Source organism: Gouania willdenowi, chromosome 3 (genome assembly GCF_900634775.1).
Source record: "Gouania willdenowi chromosome 3, fGouWil2.1, whole genome shotgun sequence".
Classification (NCBI taxonomy): Eukaryota; Metazoa; Chordata; class Actinopteri; order Blenniiformes; family Gobiesocidae; genus Gouania; species Gouania willdenowi.
In genome coordinates this window covers 10557465-10582967 of record NC_041046.1, presented here as the reverse complement: position 1 = coordinate 10582967, position 25503 = coordinate 10557465, and the positions used below count along the sequence as shown (strand labels likewise).

Below are 25503 nucleotides of genomic sequence, written 5' to 3'. Positions count from 1 at the left end.
AGGAACGTAGTCCACCAGCCGTAGAGACCAGGAGGGAAGGCTGTCTCCGTAGTTTATAGTCTATAGTAATCTAAAGTCTATAGTCCAAAGTATTCTATAGTCCATAGTAGTCTACAGTCCACAGTCTAAAGTCCATAGTCATCCATAGTCCATATTAGTCTATAATCCATAGTCTATAGTCCATAGTCTGTATATTATGGACTCTAGACTGTAGTCCATAGTCTGTACACTATGGACTGTAGACTGTAGTCTATAGTCCATAGTCTATAGTCGAGTGGCAGCTGGTGGACGTTTCTCGTCTTAGTAAAGATTTACAGACGACTAAATCTGAGGCAGGTTCATCAAACCTTCACACAAATACACACAACAAACACACACAAGCAAAACATCTTCCTCCATCATTACTACTCTGTTACAACCACAACAGTTTCAAAGAAAAACAAACAAAGCACGTCACATCCTGCCATCCAATAATAATCCTTTGACTCCAGGGTGCTGGGCTTTTTAAGGCTAATAATAGATAAATACAGTGATATAAACGTGACTCTGCAGATACAATGAATTTCTCAATTCTCTTTTTTCCCCCAATCGCACACAATTCAGATTTCATTTTCTCCCACTTGTCCAAGTGCCTCATCTGTAGCAACTTATCTCTTCGTTAAAATACATATTGGCAAACTGATTCACAAGCACCGACTTTACCTTTTTTTGAATTTCAAAATCAAAAAATGATTTACAATAAGAGAAAACAGCGCTTCATAAATTCCCCACCCACCCACCCACCCCTCCTCTCATTTACAGGTAAATTTACAATGCACAATAGCAGCAATTTTCATGAAATCATTTGTGCAATATTTCTTACAAATAAAAAGGCTTTATCAATTTTCATGTGATAAAAGCATGTATACAAGCATTTAAATATAAATAGTAAAATGACGCCTCTATAGGTAAACACTGCATGATACAATGAAATAAAATCAAGCTGATAATGTGTGGAAATACTGAATTTATACACAGCATTCCACATTGTGTACGGTACTTGGAAGCAATGTTATATACTCAGCGTTCGATCTATAGATTTTCTTGTTACGTTTTCACGATGGAAACGGTCAGAGATGAAGAAAATACAACTTCAGTAGTGTCAAGTCCAACTCAACACTAGCGATCTGAACATGTGCAGAAATGTTAAGAGATATATGAAGAAATGATCCCAAGTAGTCATGCAACCACATATTTCCACCTTTAATAAAAACCTTCCATTGCTTAGTTCCAACATGCAAACCAAACACTTCAGACTGAAGCTCAAAGTGGCAGTGATGAGTCACGAGTGTTACATCAGTCCTCCATTCATCCTGATCCTTAACCCTCCTATTATCCTTGGGGTCAATTTGACCCCATTCAATGTTTATCAATCAAAAAATAATAGCTGACTTCTTCTCTTTGCTTCATATACCATGCCTTTTCCTAATTTGATGGGTAAAAAAAAAGTATCATGATTTTTGTTTTTCTATGTGCTGAACACATATTGCACTTATTGGTGATCCTCAGGGGTCATTTTGACCCCAAGCTGTTTTAGCTGTCAAGTAAAATGTGTTAAAGGAGGGTTAAACTCTGTCTGCTGAGTACAAACCTGGTGTTAAAATGCATAAGTGACGTGAGGCTAGCTCTAGGTGTTTAGCTTAGCAACTTCAATGGCATCATGCAACATTTAAGATATTGTCTAACGGCTTTTAAAAATACACTTTAGAAACTCTGCGTTTGAAAGTATTTCCCGTCAAATCTGAAAATGATTAATTTGCTCCTGGATTTACTCCAAAGCACATTACAATTGATTTACAGATTACTTTTGAAAAGCCACTGCATGTCCTGCAAGGTGGATTGTTGCAGTCACTGGAATGTTGAAATACCTGCAACTATTTCTGACCCTTAAAAAATGGATCTGGGTTTACTTGTGGCCCCAAATGTCTATGACTCTCTCAAAAGTGTCGCTTAAAGCTGCTGGAGGAAAAACACATTATCAAAAGAAGACACAAGGATGGCCTCGTAGATCAATAAACTGAAGATTGTTTGCTCGAAAAAAGATGTAAAAGGTTGAAATTGGCAAGAAATCACAGTAAGAATCAAGTAAAAACACTTCTCAGCATCCGTCTATGTCCGGGGTGTCAAACTCATCTCCCTTCAGGGGCCAAATACTGAGCAGTTTGATTTCAAGGGGGCCACAGATTTTTGAACAAGAAAAAAGCAAATTAACATTAACGTGACCTAGATTTCACTTCATGTATAAATAAATATGTAAAGTATGTAAAGCACCAACAATATCTAAGCAATAAATGACAGATTTCAGTCCCTGCAGGATCTTCTCTTCAAAATTCCTTAGTTTTGTGAACAAATGATTGTGTAATTTAGTGATATTGTTTGTTAGTCAATTTTCAGGTAAAAATAACTACAGAAAATTTGTGAGATACTGCAAATATTGAGTTTTATTTAATTTGTGACTTTGGAGGGACTGAGCGATCTATAACTCAATTATTTGGTAGTTTATGCAATGATTATTTTTTTCTGTTGGTTTTACTATGTCTTGCGGGCCACATTGGATGCTGTAAAAGGGCCAGATTTGGCCCCCGGGCCTTGAGTTTGACAATCGGGGTCTATGGAACTCCATATCTATGGGGTGCTGAATGTAAAAACTCGGTCACCATTTCATTGCCAACGTATTTTCAACATTTAGCTCATTTTCCTTTCATTTGAGACAAATTCATGTAAAACAGCATGTTCTATATCGTTGTTAAAATGTGTAAAAATGAAAAATAAATCTGAATGTTTAATGTAAATCTAAATGTTAAATTGGTCACCAAGTGTAAAGCTAAATGTTTAGATATTAAACAAACATGCATCCCTGGGTTAAGATTTAACATTTACACTTAATTTACATTTGTACACATTTTTAACAGTGATTTAGAACATGCTGTTACACGTGAATTTCTGTCTCAAATGCAAAAAAAGATGAGCTAAATGTTGAAAATGTCAGCTATGAAAAAGCTTACAACGCGCTAAACTTGTTTTCATGTCAATGAACCGAGTGACTATTTACTGATCCATGAGTCCTACACTATGTCTTAAACTGTTACGTTTTTGTCTCCAGCAGCTTTAAATCAAACGATGCATACCAGTGTCTTCCCTCTCTAACTCCTGAGATCATCAGCTGTTCCTACTTTTTCTCAACACATACTCTGACCTCCGCTCTACTGACCTCAACTCAAACATGTTACTACTGTTAAAATAAAGTCATCTCCATAACCTCTTCCAAAAACATCAAACATTACTGAAACTCACTCTTTAAATCAGTGGTTCTCAACCTGTTCAACCCACAACCCCCAAAATAAAGGTTCCAGAGAACGGGGACCCCCACTGTAGCTGAAGGTGGTTGAACACAGACATGAACATTGAAGAACAGTCATGTGGAGACAGGGCCATCTATAAGGGGGAATAAAGGGGAGAGATTTTTGGGGTCCGTCCATGAAGTCAGTAAAATGATGGATCTATGTTCTATAATATCCACTGTTGTCCAGGAAGTTTAAAAATATTTGGGACATAGCATAAAGTCATCTGAAAGATGTAAATCCTTGTTTTAATCAGAAATAAAATTGTTTGAAAGGAACAAAAAAATGGTGGAAAAGGTGGTGAAATGGGATTTTAAAATCCACAGAAATTGTTTAAAAGTCGCAAATTAGAATGGCCAAAGACAGACAAAAAAAAGTGGTAAAAAGGGTTCAAAGTGTCAACATTGGAACAATTAGTTTAAACTGGCAAAATAGAGGCATGACAAATAGTGAATGTGGTTAAATTGGTAAAAATAAACATGAGATATGTTAAAAAGCGGTTAAAAGTGAAAATAATGGGTCAAATGGGACAAAAACGTGCTGAGAGACCATTGAAATTTAAAGGAGAAGTGGCAGAAATGGGAGTAAAATAGCAAAAATGCATAGGAGCAAAAATATGAGAAGAAAAAGTGATTAAAATAAATTACAATATGGCGGGTTTGGTGGAGTTACTGAAAAAGAATAAAAGAAAGCAAAAATTGGCTCAAATTGTTAAAAAATATTTTTAGTTTCTTGACGGAAGTGGCGACCCCCTCCCAGTGTCTCGTGACCCCAAGGTTGAGAACCCCTGCTTTAAAGCACAGCTCTCTCTCCTACCACGTGCACAAAAGCCTGTCGTCCTACGTCTCCAGTGCAAAATTGACGTTTAAAGTCCACCTGAACAAACATCTCCCAGCTTTGGCTCCATCACAAGGACGTACAGTAACTGTTCCTGCTGCACCAACTCATCTTCATCACCAGCACATTGATGACAAAAAGAACCCAAATGTGCACAAAGACCGACGCTGTACATTAACAAACACGCACACGCAACACACACCAAACATTGTTGTTGACCCCCTGCAGTCCCTGAGATCACCTCACACTTAGCACAAGGCTTTCTCTTATAAACGCTAACAGCTCTTAGAACTTAAATACACACAGAAATCAAAGCAATCCAAGGTGAAGGCACATTCTGTGAGCAGTCCAGGTTGGAAAGAGGCTTCTCCCATGACGAGTCAGCAGAAAACTGACCTGCAAACTTGGTGAAAGAGTTCAGGAGGGTGGCAGCTATAGAACTGTGAATCCTGGGATATGGATTATCAGGCCAAGCAGGAAAAAAACATGAAGTACTGTAAAGAGATGCTAAATAATCGAGCTAAGGTTGTGACACAATAAGCTGGTTAGCAAAAATCTCCATGTCTTTACCAGTATGCTTCGTATGTCTTGGTTAATGGTTTCTACTACAGCTGATAGAGCACAGTTTGTTCTAGTTCAGGAGTGTTAAACTCATTTTAGTTCAGGGGCCAAACACGGAGCAGTTTGTTCTCAAGTGGGCCACAGATTTTATGCAGGAAAACGAGTAATTTCAACATTATTGTTCCCTAGTTTACACTGCTACGTATATAAAAGATGTAAGAAACAGATGATAGCCAAGCAATAAATGATCTTGTGACCAATTTCTATTTAATGAAGGGAAATGTTACAGTATAATTTAAGGAAAATTGAAGGATTTTGTAAGAAATGTTAGTTTTTTTTTTTCAACAGTTTAACATTAAAAATTGGATGCTCCAAAGGGCCGGATTTGGCCTTGAGTTTGACACGTGTTCCTCACAGAATAACTTCTAAATTATTCTAACATAGGAGCACATGATCAAATTTAAAATAAAATTTGTTTTAAAAACCTAGTAGTGAATAAAATCTGTTCAGTTTTTTGTTTGAGGGCTAATAAAAGGGGAATAAATGCATTTTGCATTGACTAATTGTTATTTTAGTCTCTGTATAATTGGCATGAATTTCATTTTCATCATATTCTTCTCATTTTTACCAATATTTCAGGTTGCCTTTTTAATGGCATCACACCTCAGATAAACATTCAGTTAATCACTGAGCACTGTGTACAACACATAAATACATGAACATGGAATTAAATAAATTGTAACCTTGAACAAATAAATAAATTCTAAAAAGTAAAACAGAGCTTTTGGTAAAAACCGTTATAACGCGAGGCTGGTTTGAATCCCTTAATATTTGTGAGGAGAAGAAGAATCTATGCTACAGCCTGAAATCCACAGCCCAGGTCCAAACATGTTCCCATGGCTACCCTCCATCCACCCTCAGCTCATACTGAGTGGCTTCGATTTAGCTTCATCCTATAATCTCTGCAGTCTTCATCAGTAAAAGCCGTCCTTTAAAGTCTGTTCTCTCCACGTGTTTTCCTGTGACTGGACACACTAGGAGTGGTGGTTAGGCAGTCGTCTCAGCTCTGATGTATGAACCTGTTGCATAGCTCCACAGTGAGGAAGAGGAGGAGTTCATCTCTCTACAAACAAACTCCGGTCTCAGCTGGACCAGGACTTCCTGTTTTCTCCTCGCCGTGTGACCACGCCCTCTGCTCTCAGGACGGGAACGTGGTGGCTGAGCTCTGTTGTTGTTGTGCGTCTGCTGCTCCTTTCCCGACGCGTCAGCCGGTCTGGGCGGACCAGGACCCCATAACCAGGTTTACAGGTGAAATATCGCTGACCTCCCACGGAGCCGTCATTCTTACCTGTGGGCGTAAAAACAAGTGATGAGCACCAAAGCAAAATCCTTTGATCAAAGGCACTGATGGAACACTCAAACATTAGTTGTATTTGGCAAATGAAAACTGTCAACCTTTTCAGGAGCCAAAAGGTCCTAAAAAAAAGGTCTACAAATATTTATCGTATTTGATGTTTACATTTCTGAAAAGCTCATCTCAAGTGGAGTATTTTATTTCATTAGACCAAAGCTGTAAGACATACCAGTAAAAAGATTGGTAGGGATCAAAGTTCATAACATCACAAAAAATAAAATAAAATAAACATTTCCCCATAACTTGGCCACAAATTGAGATACAGTTCTCAGATACAGATACAGGTCTTGCCTAGTTATTATATAAAAATCATGAATACATTGTTTCTTAATAACACAAGTAACATTCTATAAACTGACCAAATACTCTGTCTGTGTGTCTGTCTGTGTGTGTCACAGATCATTATGATCACTTTGCACTGTTTTATACTGCATTTGATTTGAACTAGATTTAAATGTGTATTTGTATGGAGGTATAATTGTGTCTTTATTATTATTATTATTATTTATTATATCAATAAAAATATATATTTTGTATAATAAAAAAATTTTTTTAATCAAAAATAAACATCTTCAATTAGAAAAAAAAAACTGTTCAAATGCAAAATAAAATATCTGAGACCCGAATAATTTGTCATCTTTTTTGTATTTGGGCCATATTATTGGTCGTACATTTGTGTCTATAATTCAATAATATAATGAAAAATTTCAATCAAAACAAATATTTTCAATATAAAAAACCATTCTACCAAAGAAAAACATGTTTTTTCTTTGAAGTGAAAAAAGTCTTTTTTTGCTGATTGAATCATTTTGACACAAACGTCCCACAGTGTATTTGTATTTATACGGTAAAAGCATAGAATACAGTGTTTAAGATTGTGTGTGTGTATTAATAAAACAAAACATATAATAAGAGTTTAATAATAAAACATATTTTTAAATCAATTACTACACATTTCCATTTAAATTCCAGGGGAACCCAAGGTTGAAAAACACTGATGTAGTAGGGCTGGGAGATAGATCAAGATTCAAAATATATCATGTTTCCTATTTTGGAGATTTAGAAAATTACAAGTATTTTTACAGCTTATTTTGTATGAAATTATTCTTTTTAGGAGTCGCTACTTTTGCTACTTTGCAGTTAGATGAATTACTGAGTGCGTCCTAACCCAGACCTTCCCCTAAATAAGCCACACTATAAAACTCACTCACACGTGCTGTCCCTTAGAGGAGAAAAAGCTAAAAGAAACATATTGTGCAGCTTTTTGTTAATAAATGTCTTTGTGTGGCATTTTGCATCAGTAAATTTAACCCTTAATTGTCTTTCTGGTCAGTCATTATTTAAATCTAAATGATCTAGATTTATTTTGTATATATCGCCATCTTGATAAAAAAATATTGAGATGTGAGTTTTGGTCCATATCACCCAGCTCTACTGTGCACACATTATCTGAAGTGTACACTTACCCACAGCAGTGTCCAGCTCCACCCCTACCCACAATCCTTCAGCAAACCGCGTTGTTCCTATGTAGCGGACCGTTCCTGCCTTATTGCTTCCCACTGTAACACACGCCCCCTCTGTCAACCAATCAGGCAACTCCTTAGGACTGCGCTCCTCTTCATCCACTAAAATCTCAAGCCTCTCAAAGCCTTCCCCTCCCGAGTCTATCAGCCTCTGTTGTGGGCAGGACGTTTCCCTCTGGATGTTGTTGTGATTGGCTGAGGTGTTGGAGGTGGGCGGAGTTAGTTTGGCGCCGCACTGAGGAGGAGAGGTCACAATATTGCTGTTGTCAGTGGGCGTTGGCTGCAGCTGTGAGGTCTCAGCAGCCAGGAGGGAGGAGGAAGAGGTAGAGGGCTGGAGGACGTCAGACAGAGTAACCGTGGAAACGCTAGCAGAAAAGTAGCCACTGGATGACTGGCTCAGGGGGCTGAGGGGGGTGATGTCATGCGGGTCATGCACAGGAAGAGGAGGGACTTCTGGAAGCTCCGCCCGTCTGTCTTTGGGTGCAGAGCGGAGAACGGGAGTCTACAGGATGCCCATGGTTTTTGCAGGAGGAGACGAACAAGAACATGCAAAGAGGGCAGGACGACAAAGCAAAAATCAATAATAACAATCAATCAGCATAAAATCATAAAGTCTCTGTCTATTGTAGAAGTAGAAACACAAGAGTTCACATTGTAATGGATGCAAAAATCAAATCAAATTTGTCCGACCATCTTCGTCCTACACCAGGCGGGAGAAATAACCGGAAATAATAAAAACTATAGAAATAAATCTATTCAGGAGGCACTAAATACTGTTTTGTTTCACTTATTTACAAAATGAGATTTTTCTAAATGTGTGTTATCACTCAATTCATTCCATAATTATGCTCTACAGTTGTTTTTTCACAGTATTCTGAGCAAAATGTTGCAGTGGGTCAAAGAGGGGACTTGAGCTAAAGTTTAAGAACCACTGCTCTAGCGCCACCATCAGGCCAAACTTTTAAATTAGAATTACATCATCTTGATCATTTTCATCCAAATCTAATCAAATTTATTGACAACATGAGTATGAACCCTATTGGTTGCAGCGCCACCATCAGGTCAATAGGGGTGTGAGGTCACGCACACACACACACACACACACACACACACACACACACACACACACACACACACAGACAGACAGACAGACAAGTTTTACACAGCTCAAACAGCTTGGGGTCAAATTGACCACAGAGGAACACCAATGCATGCAATATGTGTTCAATGAAAAAATATTATCATGATCTTTTTATGCTTAATCAATTGTCACCATCAAATTAGGAAAAGTCAAGAAATTAACATTGAATGGGGTCAAATTGACCCCACAGATAATAGGAAGGTTAAGGATATTCTCCAAAGTGAGCAAAAAGATTTCATTCTCCCATGTTTATATATCAGTAATTTAAAACAACCTCTCCACATTTCACTCCGTTCTAAGTGAAGTGATCACTTAAAATATTATGACCAGCTGTCATATACACTATAATATTTACCCATTAAAGCATGGACTCCACTACATCCCACAGATTAAAAAAAACAACAACTCATTCTACACTGACAAGGCAAATTATTTCATTTTAGAAGACAGAATCCAAAGTTGCACAGAGCTTTCTTTTCTTAAAGTCCAAACAGTTCATCAGCTTAGTCCACTTCTCTTTTTCCCTGTATGGCTCCAAACACATGCCTGTGTGTGTCCAAAGGGACACTAAAAATACCCAGATATGAAGTCTCACAAAAACTGTGACTCATTCATTTTTATTTCACTATTGTCTTATTTAGTTGATGGTTTTTGTTTATATTGGATGGTGATTATGGGATAAGACTTAAACTGGTGGAGAGAACCCTGCAATGTCATCATCATTTGCAGATTGAACCCTCATACATGAAATAAAAAAAGTGTCAAATGCTTTCCTGACCAACGTAAAAGCCGATGGAGCTGCCTGAGCTAAAATCTTTCAATTGAAGCCATCATTAAGATGAAGATGAGAAAGAACTGAGCTAGAAAAGCTGGACTGAAGAGAGAAGAAAAACATAAACTTATCAAATCATCGTTAAGTAAAACCAATATTCCTGACATTCCAAGTATTGGTACAAACACACACCCTTATGGTTTTAATAGTACAGAGGATGAGGACATTGCACAGTCTCACCGTCTCAGTCTTGACTCTGTTATCGTCCCCTCCTGGTGATGTCATGATGCGAGGCACATGCTGCAAAGAGATGAACACATCACAGTCAGAAACACCTGGTAGTTTCATTGTATGGGACAAGTCCGTCTAACTATACCCACTTATCATGATCACAGCAAACACAATCAATCACTGACACATGCACACATTCACTCCTACAGACACTTTAATGAGTCTTGTTAATCCCATCATAAATGTTTGGGGTTTCCTAACCTAAACCAGGGTTCTCACCAGCGCAGTATAGTGTCGGGGTCCCAGATGCTCTGATTTTTATCCCTTACGCTGTGTTTCTGTAGTTTTTCCTTTTTTAATCTGTATCGTTGTAATAATTGTAAGACACTTGGACACAAAAGGGACTTCCATGCGTGAATGGGTGAGTTTAACTCTTTTTAATCTGCATAACCAAGAACTGAGCTACTTAGCTGCCCCGATGTTGCCTGTGTGCATCCTTCGCTTTCTAAAGGCTCAAACATACTCGAGCGGACATCCGCAGAGCACGGATACCGCCAGGCCAATCAAGTGCAAAGCTCAGATTTTACAACCCTGCAGAGTTCGCTGTACCACACACAACATGCTTGGCATTTATTTTTGACAAATCCACCCGCATCAGATCTAACACCGAGCTGCATTTCACCACCTAGTGAAACATAGCAGGAGAGATGGAGACAAGTTTCGAGGTCAAACTGTCAGACACCTTTAAAACATGTCCCAGAAAGAATAAGGGTTGTGGGAAATGTAGGATTTTACTGTAAACTACTATGTGGCGGTGCACTCGAGTATGAAAGCTCTAAGGAGTGAGGATAGTCGGTGCCACTCCACATATGTTCCACCAGAGTATGTTTTTGAGTATGTCTTCTTTTTTAAGTGTCCTGTGCCAGGCTGCAGATGAAGCCCATGAGCAGCAGCAGTAGTTCCACGAGGAGCTGGATGCACATCTCCTTGGGGTTAACTTGGTGGAGGGCTCTCAGAGTAAACCTCAGCTCTTTCCTGCAACACCTCAACACTTGCCTGTCTCGACCAGGAGCGTCACCGAGTCAAAATCCCAAAAAGCAGGCCTGGGTCGACGGTGATTTGTTGAAAAATCTATTTATGTGAGCTTTCATTGTTTTGTCCTACTAAATCTAAACAAATCTATTTAGTTTTTATAATTTTCTTCATTTTAAAATGATATTACACTGATAGAACATGTAATAATGGTAAAAAAAACTGCTAATTACGGAAAATCTGAAATTTTATGAAAACAGGGTAAAAGCACTTCCTCATAGGACATTTACTGACCATTTTATGAGAACAAAATAAGCACAAAAAAAAGGCGGAAATGTTAATATTACAGGTGTTAAAAGATTAACCCATAATCACCGTCCAATATAAACAGTGTACTTCAAATCTAAAAACAATCAACTAAATTAAACAGTAGAAACATGTAAATTAATGAAACTTTAGCTTTACTTCACAAAATTTGGCCCGCAAAAGTCAGGAAATAGTGTTTCAGGGGGAATCGTTCCTCACGCTCCAAGCGATCCCCCTACACTGAAAAACTCCTGGTGAACCCTCCTAAACATTTAGTATATTAAAGGCAGCACGATGAGCCGCTGTTTTCGTATTGTGGATGCAGAAGATGAAATTTCACAGTAAAGCACTTTGCATTAACACTTAGAAATAGAGTAAAAAAAAAAAAACAATCCCAACCCTAAAAACTGAGCTGGAAAACAAGTGCACTTTGAATACAGCTCAACTTGCTTCTATATTTCTCTCCAAATCACAAAGCAATTACAAAACTAAAGTCATTTTGCTCAAAGGCACAACAGCTGCAGCTCCTGTGTCATAGAAGTGAACCAACCTGTTGGTTTTGTGGCGAAGGTCTCAATTCCTTCTTGTCGTCCCGTGCAGGGAACAGAGACTTGAGCAGTTTGGGCATCTGAGGAACCAGCGCTTTAACTGAAAAATAAGAGGCAGCAAGTCCTGAACGACCTGGAGGAGGGGGGTGAGAGAAGAGAAGAAGAGAGGAGAGGGAGGCAAGAAAACCAGAGGAGGTCCGGGAGGTAGAGAAGGTGGTGAAACAATCACAAGAGAAAGTTGAAAGCGGGTCCAGAATATGGCAAAAATAAAAACAGAGTGAAAAGCTGACAGGAAGAGCTGATTTATCACCACATAACCACAGAGACGATGGATTTACCCTCAGAAATATGATCAACACCCCCTCAAAGCAATAATTAATAAACAGAAATATCTAATCTGTTCATTAATAGAAGAAGAAACACACGAAAAGATCTATAGGATTCCATCATAAATGAGGACTAAGAAATGAAGGGTTATTGGCCCATAATTTCTGAACATAATAGAACTGATATTTCCTAAATATAGAAACTTCCAAACATGTTGTGTATGAATTAAAACATTTTCTTTAACATTGTTTTAAACTAATAGGTTTCTATTATACATATATCTAACAAATTTGGTTGTAAATAGAATGCAAGTTCAAACATCACACACACAAAACTCAGCCTTAAGATAATTAATATACTTGATGAATTTGTTGTTTTTTGGATTTGTTCAATAGTTTGAAAATGTCCTTGTTTCTTTTCTTTTTTTTTTTTAAGCATACTGTAAGTGCAGCTTCTGAACAATAATGAATGCATTCTAATGGGTGAAAATAGAACTTGATACAGTCAACAGCTGAGACAGATTCCTGTGTCCAGTAAACCGTGCAGGCCAAACAGGATTGAACAGTGAATTAAACATGCATATAAAAATTGTGTTTTTGCTAGTAGAAGAGATAATAGAAGAGAACCATGATATCTCATTCACATTTCTAAATAACCAGTGAATACCAAACCTAGATACATTTTACAACATCAAAAAAGTCCAACTCACTCTTAGGTTGACTTGAAAATAAGTGTTAATTTGGAAACTAAATTCCTACGCCACGAGGCTCCATTAAAATAAAATGAAGAATCATTGTTTATAGTATGTGTAGGGTTAGAGTTGTATAATATCAGTGTTGTAGAAATCAGAGGAGACTGTGTTAGGATGTCTATAAAGAACTTTATAACAACAAAAAAGAGGAAGGCTAAGAGAGTTAGCTTGTGCAGAGCTTTGTGGAGTCAAAAGGATTTATTTCTGACAGCAGTTTACCTTGCTCTGGCTCCTGGTTCTGTGGGGGTGTGGTGGAAAGTGGAGTTGGGTTTGAAGAGAGTGAGGTGGAATAGGTGGAGGGGGAAGAGGCTGGGCGGGGGAGGGTCTTCTGGAACTGAGAGGGCATGAAGATGTCCTGCTGGCTCTCCCATCGACCCTGAGAGGGAGACAAACAGTGGGGTTAAAATACTTACAGTTGACCTGAACACATGACACGATCATCAGTTAGTGGGTGACAGTCACTCACAGTCAGTCTCCTGCCCTACATGTACTTATTGTGTATGAAATGAATGAATTTTATTGTATCTTTACCCAGTTTTATATGTATGGGGTTTATTATGAGTGTCAAGAGGAGCCACCCATTTAAGGGATCCTCTCCAGTTTTTACAAGTTTGGCCTAAAACCTTTCAAATTAACTCTTTTGAGAAAACCAACAACATCTTTAACTTTTTTTTTTTTTCTTTTCTTTTTTTTAAGGATTTTTTTGGCTCTAGTGGCCTTTATATGACAGTTGCTTGACAGGAAGGGGGTTAGAGAGAGCAGAGAATGACACGCAGGAAAGGGTCCCAGGCCGGGAATCGAACCTGGACCCGCTGCAGGTGAGGAACTGCAGCCTCCGTACATGGGGCGGGCGCTCAACCCACTGAGCTACACACCGCCCCAACATCTTTAACTTTTACGGATTTTTTAGAGCAACCAAAAGCAGCACAAGTTGGCATTTTGACTGAAAAAGCTGCAAAATTATCTAAAAAGACAGACTGAATATTTCATTCCAATAGAAAACAATGGGATGTTTACAGGCAATGGGGCCATGTGACATCATCAATCACATGATTTCAAGATGGCGGAACACAGGCTCTAAAACTGTAGTCCCAATTTTAAGATCTATGTGAGACATAGATCTTCTAATAAGGACATTTCAAAGATTTTAAGCCACATTTGTAAAAAAAAAATGGAGGATCCCTTTAAAATATGAATTAGTAGTAAGTTTAAATGTTGTACTTAATGTTGTAACAAAGGTAGAAATAATCATTCTAAAGGATCTGAGACTTATCAGCTCTACAGATCCAGCTCTTGGTTAGAATAGACATGCTTACAGTAACCAGAAGTCACTGAATGACAACATAGAAAAAGGCCCCAAAATGCAGATTGTAAAGTTACCTTATCATCCAATAGGCAGGTGGTGGACAGATCTTGCCTGCTTCCAGAGAGCTAAGGGAAGGAATAAACTGCAGCTTCAGCAAAAAAACACAAGCATCACTAGATGGTACAGGAGAAAAGTAGTGAGTGTATCTCACCCTGTGGACAGACGGAGAGCTGACACTCCTTCTGCTACTCCTCCCTCTGCCGGCCAGCTGCTCCTTCACAGCAACTTCCTAGAACACACCCAGAATTGAATTTCAATGTATGAAGAACATCGTGAAAAAGACACAAAATAGAAGGTGAACTCAACTCGTCCTCCATGCAAGCATGTTGGCTATAAGTCAACAAATAGATTGTAAGAAGATGCATTGATTTAAAAATAAAAGGTGTTCATCCTGCAGCTGATTTTAGAACAGGTGCTACACTAAAATTGAGATTAAAATCTAAGAAATCAGCATTTTATTTCAGGGAAACCAACAAAATGGAAATATTGACATTCAAACCGTTTCAAAACACAAACTTTTTATTCATGAAAAAAGCTTCTTTTTCGTAAGAAATATTTTTAACCAAATTTGTTGTGCTTTCAGAGGAGGGAAGACCTTTTAACTGAACATGCAAAATGATGATCTATTATTCTATGAATCTGTGATAACCACATGTATTTATTTATCTGTTATACAGAAAGTTTATTATTTTTTGGGCCATAGTATATAGTCATCTTAAAGATGTAAATTATTGTTTTAATCACAAAGAAAATTGGTTAAAAGTGACCAATAATGGTGGAAAAGGTGGTTAGAGTGGCCAAAAACAGACAAAGAAAAGTGGCAAAAAGGGTTCAAAGTGTCAATAATGGAACAATTAGTTAAAACTCACAAAAAAATGTGCGTGACACATCGTGAATGTGGTAAAATTGGCAAAAATAAGCATGTAATATGATGAAAATAGGTTAAAAATGACAATAATGTGTAAACATACGTGACATTAGATGGAAAAGTGAGGGTTTAAAGGTGCACAAAAATGTCTTGAAAATTAAAAAAATGTGCAGAAAAGGCATTGAAATTTGATAGGGAAGTGGCAGAAATGGGAGTAATGCAGCAAAATGCGTGAAAAGGAAAAAAAATATGGGAAGAAAAAGTGATGAATTTAGGTTTAAATATGGCAAGTTTGGTGTAGTTGCAGAAAAATTGTAAAAATAAGCAAAAATGGTTGTTAAAAAAATATTCTTAGTTTCTTGAAGGAATCTGGCGACCCCCTTCCAGTGTCTCGAGACCACATATCAGGTCCTGACCCCAAGGTTGAGAACTTCTGCCTTAGTCTAGCAGAATCTGTGACCAAACTTATTTTGATTCATATTGAAAGTGATTCAGACCTTAATATGACGTATAACGTAATAATTAAGAAAAATACTGGAATGTTGATAGAAATAATTCACCAATTTTACACAGCACAACTGCACTTACTGAACGAACATTAACTCTACAACAAGCAGCACAAACCTGTCTTAGTCTGTCCAGTGTCAGGATGTTTTCCAGACTCAATACACTGCGGAGGTACTTTTCAATAGCTGCGTCGTCCTCTGCTGATTGGCTGTTGGGTGCATTAGCAGCGAGGTGGGCCAGCATCTCCCTGTCCTCTGAACCCGGAGCATCCTGCAAACAACAAGTAACATGTAGATATAGGACTGACTGACAAGGTGCTCAGCTGAAAACATAATTCTGTTTCCTTGGTGCAGCCGTACCCCGGGGATGTTAGACACCACCTCGAAGGTGACCCCACATCCTGGTATGGTGCTCCTGGTGGACATTCTTCTGAGAAAGTTGTGGGCGAAACCCTGACGACCGGGATTTACATTAACACAGATCCTCTTTCTTAGCACCAGCTGCATGTCTGCAGGGTGGCTGAGCTGCACCACCACCCGCACCGTCAGGTAGACCCGCTGCTCGGGCCACAATCCCCCACGGCTCAGCTGGGGACATTCATGGACTGTGGAGTCCCAGGATGCCTCTGCTTTCACCTGTGGGCCAACAAACTCAGATAAATACCACAATAACTTAGGAAGGATGGCCCAGAATTCTGTTGTTCTCTCATCCCTACCTCTCCATCATAGTGTTTGACGATCTGGAGGTCAAAGAAGTCGTCCTCGTCTTCACCAGTCAGAGTGGCCTCCCACCCTCCAGCCTCTGCGACCGCAAACTGGTCTTGAGAGCTGAGGTCATCAGCTGCACAAACAGATAAAAACCAGTGTGATGAGTGTGAAAGGAAGAACACCACAGAGTGCACGTTTTGTTGAGCATACGCACGTTTCAGGTTGAGGAACAGGACGGGAATGTGAGTTTCCATGCCTGGCAGAGGAACCCTGCCAACGGAAGAAAAGTCAGAATGAAGCTACATTTTATTCTAAGAAAAAATAATTAAACAACAAAAAGAGGGATAGATCACTCATTACTTAAAGCTGCTGATAAAGACATAGTGTCTACCGACTACCTATCAAAGATGGTTTTAGTTTATGAACCCAGTCGGACCCTCAGATCCTCTGGTACTACACTTTTAACTGTTCCAAAGAGCAAAACTAAAATGTTTGGAGACTCCTCCTTCAGTGTTTCTTCTCCAAGATGGTGGAACAGTCTGCCGGGAGATCAGAGAGGAGCCGAGAGTATCGCGATTTTTAAAAACAAGCTAAAAACATATTTATTCAATCAGGCTTTTATGTAATGCTTTATGACTTTTCTAAATTTTAGGGTTCTTAACTTTATATGTTTTTATAGTAATTTTTATGTTTTACATAAAAAAACAAAAGATCTCTTTTCTGCTTTGCTTTTACCTCCGACTCTTATTTGTCAGGGTTGGGGTAATTATTTTATTAAATTGCTTCTGTGTGCATTAGTCTCTAAACCTTTCCTTTAAAATCATTTTCATATCACATTTTTGTGAAGCACTTTGACCTATAATTGAATTTGTAAGAAGGATGCTATTTAAATAAAGTTTGATTGATTGATTCGGTCATAGGCATGAGGCCGTAGATAATCATACCAGAGCTGATATTCAGCACAACCTAAAGTGTGATATTGCTTTTATACAACAGTTCAACATGCACATTTAATTAGTTGACGACAATCATTTATTTTGGCTCCGCCAAAACAAATTGGTCCACAACTGGAAATGAGACAAGGCTATTGTCCCTTCCCTATATTCTAATGGTTATTAGTAACAGTGATAATGTCTGTAAAAAGTCCCAGTGCTGTTATTACTCTATATCAGCACTCATGGAATGTCTCTTGTCCAATCTCATTACTGAGTCGGAACTAACTATTGTATAAAGATCAATAAATCAAAGATAATTTGCTCACTTAAAATAAATTACTACTTTGTTTGGTCTCCAATGTAAACATGAATCATGCCACTGTTTATTGACATTTATTACACAATGCAGGAAAAGTAGGTAATTACATCTAGCTTTGGACCAGAGGACATCTTTGAGATGTCTTCTGAGTAGTTGCAGTGTGTTTAATTTTGTGGAAACGAGGATTTTAATTTAAGCTACAATGCTCTTATTTTTCTTTTATATAAGAAATATTAGGAGATAAGAATGAAGTGCAAAGAATATCTTCCTGATCTTTAACGAGACGTACCACTCAGCTGGTGCTCCAGGAATGCCACTGCCGGCCGAAGGCACCATGACCGCATTTCTCTCCTCCGTCAGAGTGAGGCGCCACTCCAGCAACTGTGCTTCCCTCTCCATGTCATCCTCTGTCTTTTCTGCACAAAAATAAAAAAATAATAAAGACCCGATGCAAAAAACAAGACACTGACATACACACAACAAAATGGACACAACTTACGTGTGTGTTTGTGACTTACCTGTCTTGCTAACCAGGCTCTGTAAGTGTTGGTCCAGGTATTCCTGTCTCTTGGTGAGAGCAGCCAGCCACTGACCCCGCAGGCATTCCAGGTCTCGTTCCTATTAAAACAAAACAAAAAAGCATTCAGTGACTCCATCTCCTGCTCCAGCTGAACGGACACAGAAGGAAAAAGAAATGCACCTGGTAGCTGTCCATCTCATCTCCCTCCACATTCTGAGTCGTGTTAGTGATCTCCACACAGCCCACTGACACTGCAAGAACAATCTCTGAGATCAGAGGCATTGTCCCGGAGTCCTGAACTGAATGCACCTCAACTTGGATTCGCCTCGATTGACCCTTATGTTCGAGAGAGGAAACACAAAGTTAGATTACACACATTTGAGTTGGTTCGAGGGGAAGGATTGTGCTTTTCTTTTTCCCTCCTTTCCCTAAATTCAGATAATAATCACTAACCCTGAAAAAAATAGTTCTTTTTTAGAATATTAAACTAAAAAAACCTGAGTATGAGCAGTACCTGCTTAGTGAACTATGGGTCTGGGAGCCTTACCTGCCGAAGCTGGAAGATGCCCCCTGTCCTAATGTCTTTAGCAGGAACCACCTCAACAGGAACAAAGTCCCCATTCTCATTTATCTCCAGGATTTGAATCCAAAGTTCCAGACGACGTGTCACCTCGCTCCACCTACAAAAACAATGTCCTCAGCTAAGGGTGTAACGATTTATCCATTAGATCGATGAATAGATTTATAGTCCTACGATCGATCTGCACTCGCTAAGTTGGCCTTCGGATGACATTAATCAATCTAAGATCATTTTAAAAGGTAATCAATCGATTGTATCAATACAACAAAATAACACATTTGATTTAAGCACGGCAGCCTTTATATGGATGTGTTTTCAAAATGCTTTTAATAATAAAGATGTTACAGCTGACGGCGCGCGGCAGCAGACAAACAAACAAAATGGAGAAGCCAGCAAACGAGAAATTGATGGAACCACCTTTGGGGTCCAGTGTGTGGAAACACTTTAGTTAAAACACAAATTGAGATTTTCTAAAGGAGTCGCTCGCTGGGTCGACCAGCGTTCACTGCAGCAGCAGCAGCAGCAGCAGTGGTAGTGTTTCTGCAGAGCTAACGCTAACAAGCTAAGGCTTCACATTAAGTTAAAGTGAAAAGTAGAAGGTTCAACCACTGCATATTTAACCTGAACAGATCTTGGTTGCACTTCATTTTTTATATTAATTGTATTATTTTTATGTTGATCCTGTTCATTTAAACTGAAGTGTTGGTTGGACTTTATTCAAGTAAAATGTGAATACATTTGCCATTAAATGTTGTTTACTTGTTTATGTACATGAATAATTTATAGATGATTCCCCCACGACCCTGAAAACAGGAACAAGCGGGTCAGAAAATGGATGGAAGGAAGATTCCCAAATAAGAAACATTAGGAATCTTTGAAACCATACCTGCACTTGTACAGTATTCAGGTATTTACTTCACTCACACTGGTTGAATTTTTATTTTGGCTAAAAAGTTAATGAATCGATATCAAGTCACAGAATCGTCTCAGATCAAATTGTTGTAAATGAACCAATATTGTCCATGAATGGAATCGGCAACAACGAATCGTGATTCGAATCAAATTGTTGCTAAAACAAATTGATACACCCCTATCCTCAGCACATTGTGGCTGCTATCGATTAGTAGTCTTCTGTAGGTGCTGTGGTGTGTGTGTGTGTGTGTGTGTGTGTGTGTGTGTGTACCGGTCTCGTAGAGTGCGTGTCTTGGCCTGGATGATGCTCAGGTCCCACAAAGCAGGGTTCCTTCCTGCATCAGCCTGCCTGTGTCCATAGACCTCAATAGCTACAGCCCCTTCTGTCAGGTACTCAATGAAGTCCTCAGATACAGACACAGCCAGCTCCTGCAACACCCAAACACATCAGTATCATATTAAAAACAAGTGAGCTTTGTTGTTACCTTCACCCTCCCGCCTGCTCACCCTACAGCTGTCGAAAACCACCATGCAGTGTGGGTCCTTGGTGGTCGGCGACGAGGACGACGGATCGACCTCAGGAGCCACAATGATGGGCTCCGGCTGGTCCCAGAAAGAATACTGACAGAACACAAAGTTGGACAAGTACTGTGGAAGTCCGGTAGCTTGCAGGATCTTAATCTACAGATGAAGAAGAAAGAGAAAAGCAGTTCAATTTGTGGTAATAGTTAAATGATCCTTAATACCGATGCACTGAACAATGAAAATTCTTGGCTGAAACCGAAAACAGAAAATGAGAAACCCAAGGTTGAAAACCGAAACACTGAAATAAATTATTATGCAAATTATTATTCCCATTGCATTTCTGGCTGTGAATGTGTACTAACCTCACTAAAGTTAAAACATTGCAATTGTATAAATTAATATTAATGCTTCAAAGTATAAATCAATTAAAATATTGAAATATTTAGCACTGACATTCCAACAATGCACAAAATAAAATAAAAATATAAAATGTTTAACATGACCCACTCATACATTAAACGCGCTCTGTGTGCTTTGATTGCGGCGTGCATCATTGATTGTGCACTGACCGCCTCTTTAGCTTGCGTCTTTACAACATCCTGTTTCATTCGGTGGGAAAAGTGTTTCGGCCAAAAACCGAAAATACACTTTTGGGCCATTTTCAGCTGAAGACTTTCAGTGGCCAGAATTTGGGTGCATCACTAGTCCTTACCATGCAGACTAGTTTGCGGTCCTGAAGTTCAGTGTCTTGGCCGTTATCATATTCTTCTCCACCAGCGATGTTGTCCTCTATACCACCTCCGACCCTCACAACCTCCACATGAAGGCGCCCTGCCACCTGGTCACAGAGAGACCACAAAGTCTGATCATTGTTCTATGACAGGAGTCGCCAACATTTAGAACCAAAGAGCAGAGATAGAAACAGTGAAATCTATTTTCAGCTAAAATGTGTTTGCTGCAACGTTGTTAGCCTGAAGCCGAGAGCTTTTCAGTAATTTACCCCCTATTTAGAGTGATACAATGGATACAAAAAAAAACAACATAAACTTAAAACAGTGGTTCCAATCTTTTTTGTCCCGTGTACCTCCCTTCATACCTTCTCCATAATTTCATATTATTTTTCATTTGTGGAACAGCAAGTTTTCCTAAACCCCATAACTGTCTCAAACATTGGTTCCCTAAGGCTTAATCTACAAGTTCAAAACAATGAGTGGCATTAAAAGTGGATTTTTTTTTTTTTTTAAATACCATACAACTTTCAAGTAATTACTTCAATATTAGGTAAATATGATCTCCTTTGTAAAATGTAGCTAATTCTTGTCTCCTATTGTCAGAAGTGTGATAAAATGGCCTCTACACATAAAATAATCCTGTTTCAATAAATTACAAGAAAATATAGTATTTTATTGAGCAATAGTACTGTTAGTTTGTGGTGAATTTGTCCCAAAATATCCTAAAAGGAACTAGGAACATTTATTGATTATTTTTAAATGAATTGTTAAGTCTTTCAGAGTACCCCCAGCAATAGTGCTCCTGTACTCCCATGGGTACGCGTACCCCTGTTTGGGAACCACCGACTTAAAATAAGCCAAAATATTTGATGAAAAGTCAACATGCCATTTTGAAAATAAGATGATACTTGGCCCCTGTTTTCTTCAACACTGGTTCTCATAATCATCCTTCTTGACCTCAACAAATATTTTCTAGCTATAGCTTATTAATATCTAACTATTTACACTTCCTCATTTGTACTTCTACAAGTTTGAAAGCTTGTTTGAAGTTCTATCATCTTTTGCACTTCTTTCCTCTTTAATTCCTTCTTGTGTGTTTGTTGTGCAGTATCTCTCTCTTCTTAACCATTCAGTTGCTTATTGTATCCCCAGTGAGTCGCGTCTTAAGATGCGTTCACACTGAATGCCACTTTAGCGTGATGAGTCGCTTGAACATAGTCGCGCTTTTTACCCCGCCAATTTCAAAGCCTGTTTCTGGCTCAATTTTTATTTTCACATAAAACATGGCTGATCCCACCATCACTGTGACATTATTTGTACAAAATCTAGAAACGCCAGAAGGCTAGATGCGATATTTTATATTTTTGCGGTCCCGCTAAAAAGAAACTCAGGTGTTGTACTAGATAGGGTAGCCACAATGACTTTTTCCTTCATGTTTCTTCAGTGATGTGACGACCGGGGAATGTGACGTAGGGAGAAACTCAATGCCGAATGGATGTCGTGACACAGCGTCACTTGAAGTGGCTTGATAAGTTAATTTTTTTACTTTGAGCGACTTCCAGCAACTCAGGTTGTGTGATTGAGTTTCTAGAATTGTGTGAGTCGTGTCACTTGAAGGGAGGTCACTTGAAGTTGCGTCATTTACATTGATTTTGAATGTAATCTAATCACCAGAGTCGCTGAAGTAGCTTTCGGTGTTAACACCTTTAGAATTCGGAAAATGTTTCAGGGTTGGGCTCAATTCCTGTATTCTATACAATTACGTCTTCAATTATCCATATTCAACCACAACTCAATAATGAATACATTGACCGGAAACTTTTCCAATTATTTTCCTCTTTTAAGTCAATTACAATTACATTCTCAATTACTAAAGTTAAATTTCAGTTAATCACAATTACTGAGCCTTTAATAAATAAACCTACTAAATGTAACCTTCCTCTTGTGTTAGCTTTCTGTTCTGTAAAATATACCTCATTAGACTTCCTCATCCAGGAAATTATTGGTATTAATATTTGGGCGTTTCAGCCTTTTTTGTGTCAGTATAATGTGGATCTGAAACATATTTTAATAATTAACTACATACGCGAAAGATATAACTGTAAAATGGTTCCCCAGTTATGCATTTAATTAAATTGTAAATTATACTTTATAGAATTTCCATGCCAGGTTTCGCGGAGCCCGTAGAAGTACGTCACAAAGGATGATGGGCTTGTGGCGAGCGTCAAGACACAGGCCAACGTGCCATTTGCTGTGAACAGGTGGATATGAAGTTTTGGAAGATGTCATTTAAAACGTGAAAGTTACAGGACAAAATGTGTTTGCACCCATTATGGCGCCACCTAGCGGCGCACATTTTGGTATGGGTGATCTGTGTGCTCTTCTATAGTTACCCTGTAAATTTCACAGCCCCCGTGAGTTCGCTTCATTCAGCCTGGTTGGTGTGTACATCCCACCGTCAGCTGATGTGCGCGAGGCACAGCGCACACTCGCTGACCAGATCCTGTGCATGGAGCGGACCTACCCGGACTCTTTTATCATTGTGCTTGGTGACTTTAATAAAGGGGACCTCTCACACCAGCTCCCCAAATATAGACAATTAATTAAATGTCCGACCAGAGAGGAGAAGACACTGGATCACTGTTACACCACACTAAGCAGTGCTTTTCACGCCGTTTCCCGTGCTGCACTGGGCCGATCGGACCATGTGATGGTCCACCTGATTCCTTCATACAGACAGAGGCTGAAGCTCTGTAAACCTGTGGTGAAGGAATCTAAACAGTGGACCAGTGAAGCAGTGGAGAAACTCCAGGAGTGTTTGGACTGGATTGACTGGGATGTTTTCAGGTCTGCGAACAGTTCTCTGGATGAGTTTACAGAAGCTGTGACGTCCTACATCAGCTTCTGTGAGGATAGCTGCATTCCATCAAAGACCAGGGTGAGTTATAACAATGACAAACCCTGGTTCACAGCTAAGCTCAGAGGGCTGAGGGCAGACAAAGAGGTTGCTTTCAGGGGTGGAGACAGAGCCAGGTACAGAGAGTCGAAGTACACGTTTGGAAAGGAGGTGAGAAAAGCCAAACGTTTGTACTCAGAGAAGCTACAACATCAGTTCTCTGGGAATGACTCGGCTTCTGTCTGGAGAGGGCTCAGGCAAATTACAAACTACAAGCCCAGAGCCCCTGCTGCTGCTAACGACCTCTGCCTGGCCAACAGTCTGAATAACTTCTATTGTAGATTTGACAGACAATGGGACAGACCTGACTCCAACCCCCCTCACACCTCTGACCAGCCTCACTCCAACACCTTCACCCCCCACATCAAAGCTACAGTCTCACCACAGCTGCTTACAGAGGCTCTCTCCCCTATGTTCCCCCCCTCCTCCGCCCCTCCCACAGAGACACCTTTCTCCATCAAAGAGAGAGATGTAAATAGACTTTTCAGGAGACAAAACCCCCGTAAGGCTTGTGGACCGGACTCTGTCTCTCCTTCCACCTTAAAGCACTGTGCTGATCAGCTGTCTCCAGTGTTCACAGACATTTTTAACACCTCACTGGAGACATGTACCGTACCAGCCTGTTTTAAGGCCTCCACCATCGTTCCTGTCCCTAAAAAGCTGAGGATCACAGGACTTAATGACTACAGACCCGTCGCTCTGACATCTGTGGTCATGAAGTCCTTTGAACACCTCATGCTCTCCCACATCAAGGACATCACCGACCCCCACCTGGACCCCCTGCAGTTTGCCTATAGATCCAACAGGTCTGTAGACGATGCTGTAAGCCTGGCTCTCCACTTCATCCTCCAGCACCTGGACTCCCCAGGCTCCTACGCCAGGATCCTGTTTGTGGACTTCAACTCTGCTTTCAACACTATAATCCCAGCTCTCCTTCAGGACAAGCTTTCCCAGCTGAACGTGCCAGACTCCACCTGCAAGTGGATCACAGACTTCCTGTCTGACAGGAAGAAGCACGTGAAGCTGGGAAAAACCATCTCTGCTCCCCGGACCATCAGCACTGGATCTCCTCAGGGCTGTGTTCTTTCTCCTCTGCTCTTCTCCCTGTACACCAACAGCTGCACCTCCTCTCACCAGTTGGTCAAACTCCTGAAGTTTGCAGACGACACGACCATCATCGGTCTTATCTCTGATGGAGATGAGTCTGACTACAGGTGGGAGACAGACCGGCTGGTGTCCTGGTGCAGCCAGAACAACCTGGAGCTCAACGCTTTAAAGACAGTGGAGATGATAGCAGACTTCAGGAAGAACCCAGCCCCCCTCACGCCCCTCACCCTGGGAGATTCTACAGTAAGGTCTGTGGAGTACTTCTGCTTCCTGGGGACCATCATCACTCAGGACCTCAAGTGGGAGCTGAACATCAGCTCCCTTATCAAAAAAGCTCAGCAGAGGATGTACTTCCTGCGGCAGCTGAAGAAGTTCAGTCTGCCAACAAAGATGATGGTGAACTTCTACAGCTCCATCATCCAGTCCATCCTCTGCTCCTCCATCACCATCTGGTACGCTGCAGCTACAGCCAAGGACAAGGCCAGACTGCAGCGTATCATCCACTCTGCAGAGAAGGTCATCGGCTGCAATCTGCCCTCCCTCCAGGACCTGTACGCCTCCAGGATTTTGAGGCGTGCAGGAGGAAAGATTGTGGCCGACCCCTCCCACCCCAGTCACAAACTGTTTCAATCTCTCCCTTCTGGAAG

At 39.8% G+C, this 25503-nt stretch overlaps 1 protein-coding gene across 2 annotated transcripts in view; it reads right to left on the bottom strand.

The window, feature by feature from the left end:
* Positions 1-5120: 5120 nt before the first annotated feature.
* Positions 5121-25503, bottom strand: part of kif13ba (kinesin family member 13Ba) — a 90475-nt gene continuing 70092 nt past the window's right edge. The window contains exons 21-38 of one of the 2 annotated variants that reach the window (XM_028443102.1): positions 20775-20900; positions 20045-20218; positions 19809-19966; positions 18593-18725; positions 18226-18381; positions 18044-18143; positions 17815-17941; positions 16486-16541; positions 16280-16404; positions 15924-16199; positions 15682-15834; positions 14341-14418; positions 14204-14254; positions 13043-13199; positions 11748-11878; positions 9869-9928; positions 7659-8217; positions 5121-6126 (exon numbers count right to left, since the gene is read on the bottom strand). In XM_028443102.1, coding sequence (XP_028298903.1) covers positions 5921-6126; positions 7659-8217; positions 9869-9928; positions 11748-11878; positions 13043-13199; positions 14204-14254; positions 14341-14418; positions 15682-15834; positions 15924-16199; positions 16280-16404; positions 16486-16541; positions 17815-17941; positions 18044-18143; positions 18226-18381; positions 18593-18725; positions 19809-19966; positions 20045-20218; positions 20775-20900 — 2826 coding nt within the window. In that variant the 3' untranslated portion in view covers positions 5121-5920. The remainder of the gene's footprint in view (positions 6127-7658; positions 8218-9868; positions 9929-11747; positions 11879-13042; positions 13200-14203; positions 14255-14340; positions 14419-15681; positions 15835-15923; positions 16200-16279; positions 16405-16485; positions 16542-17814; positions 17942-18043; positions 18144-18225; positions 18382-18592; positions 18726-19808; positions 19967-20044; positions 20219-20774; positions 20901-25503) is intronic. The other variant, XM_028443103.1, reaches the window with a different exon arrangement.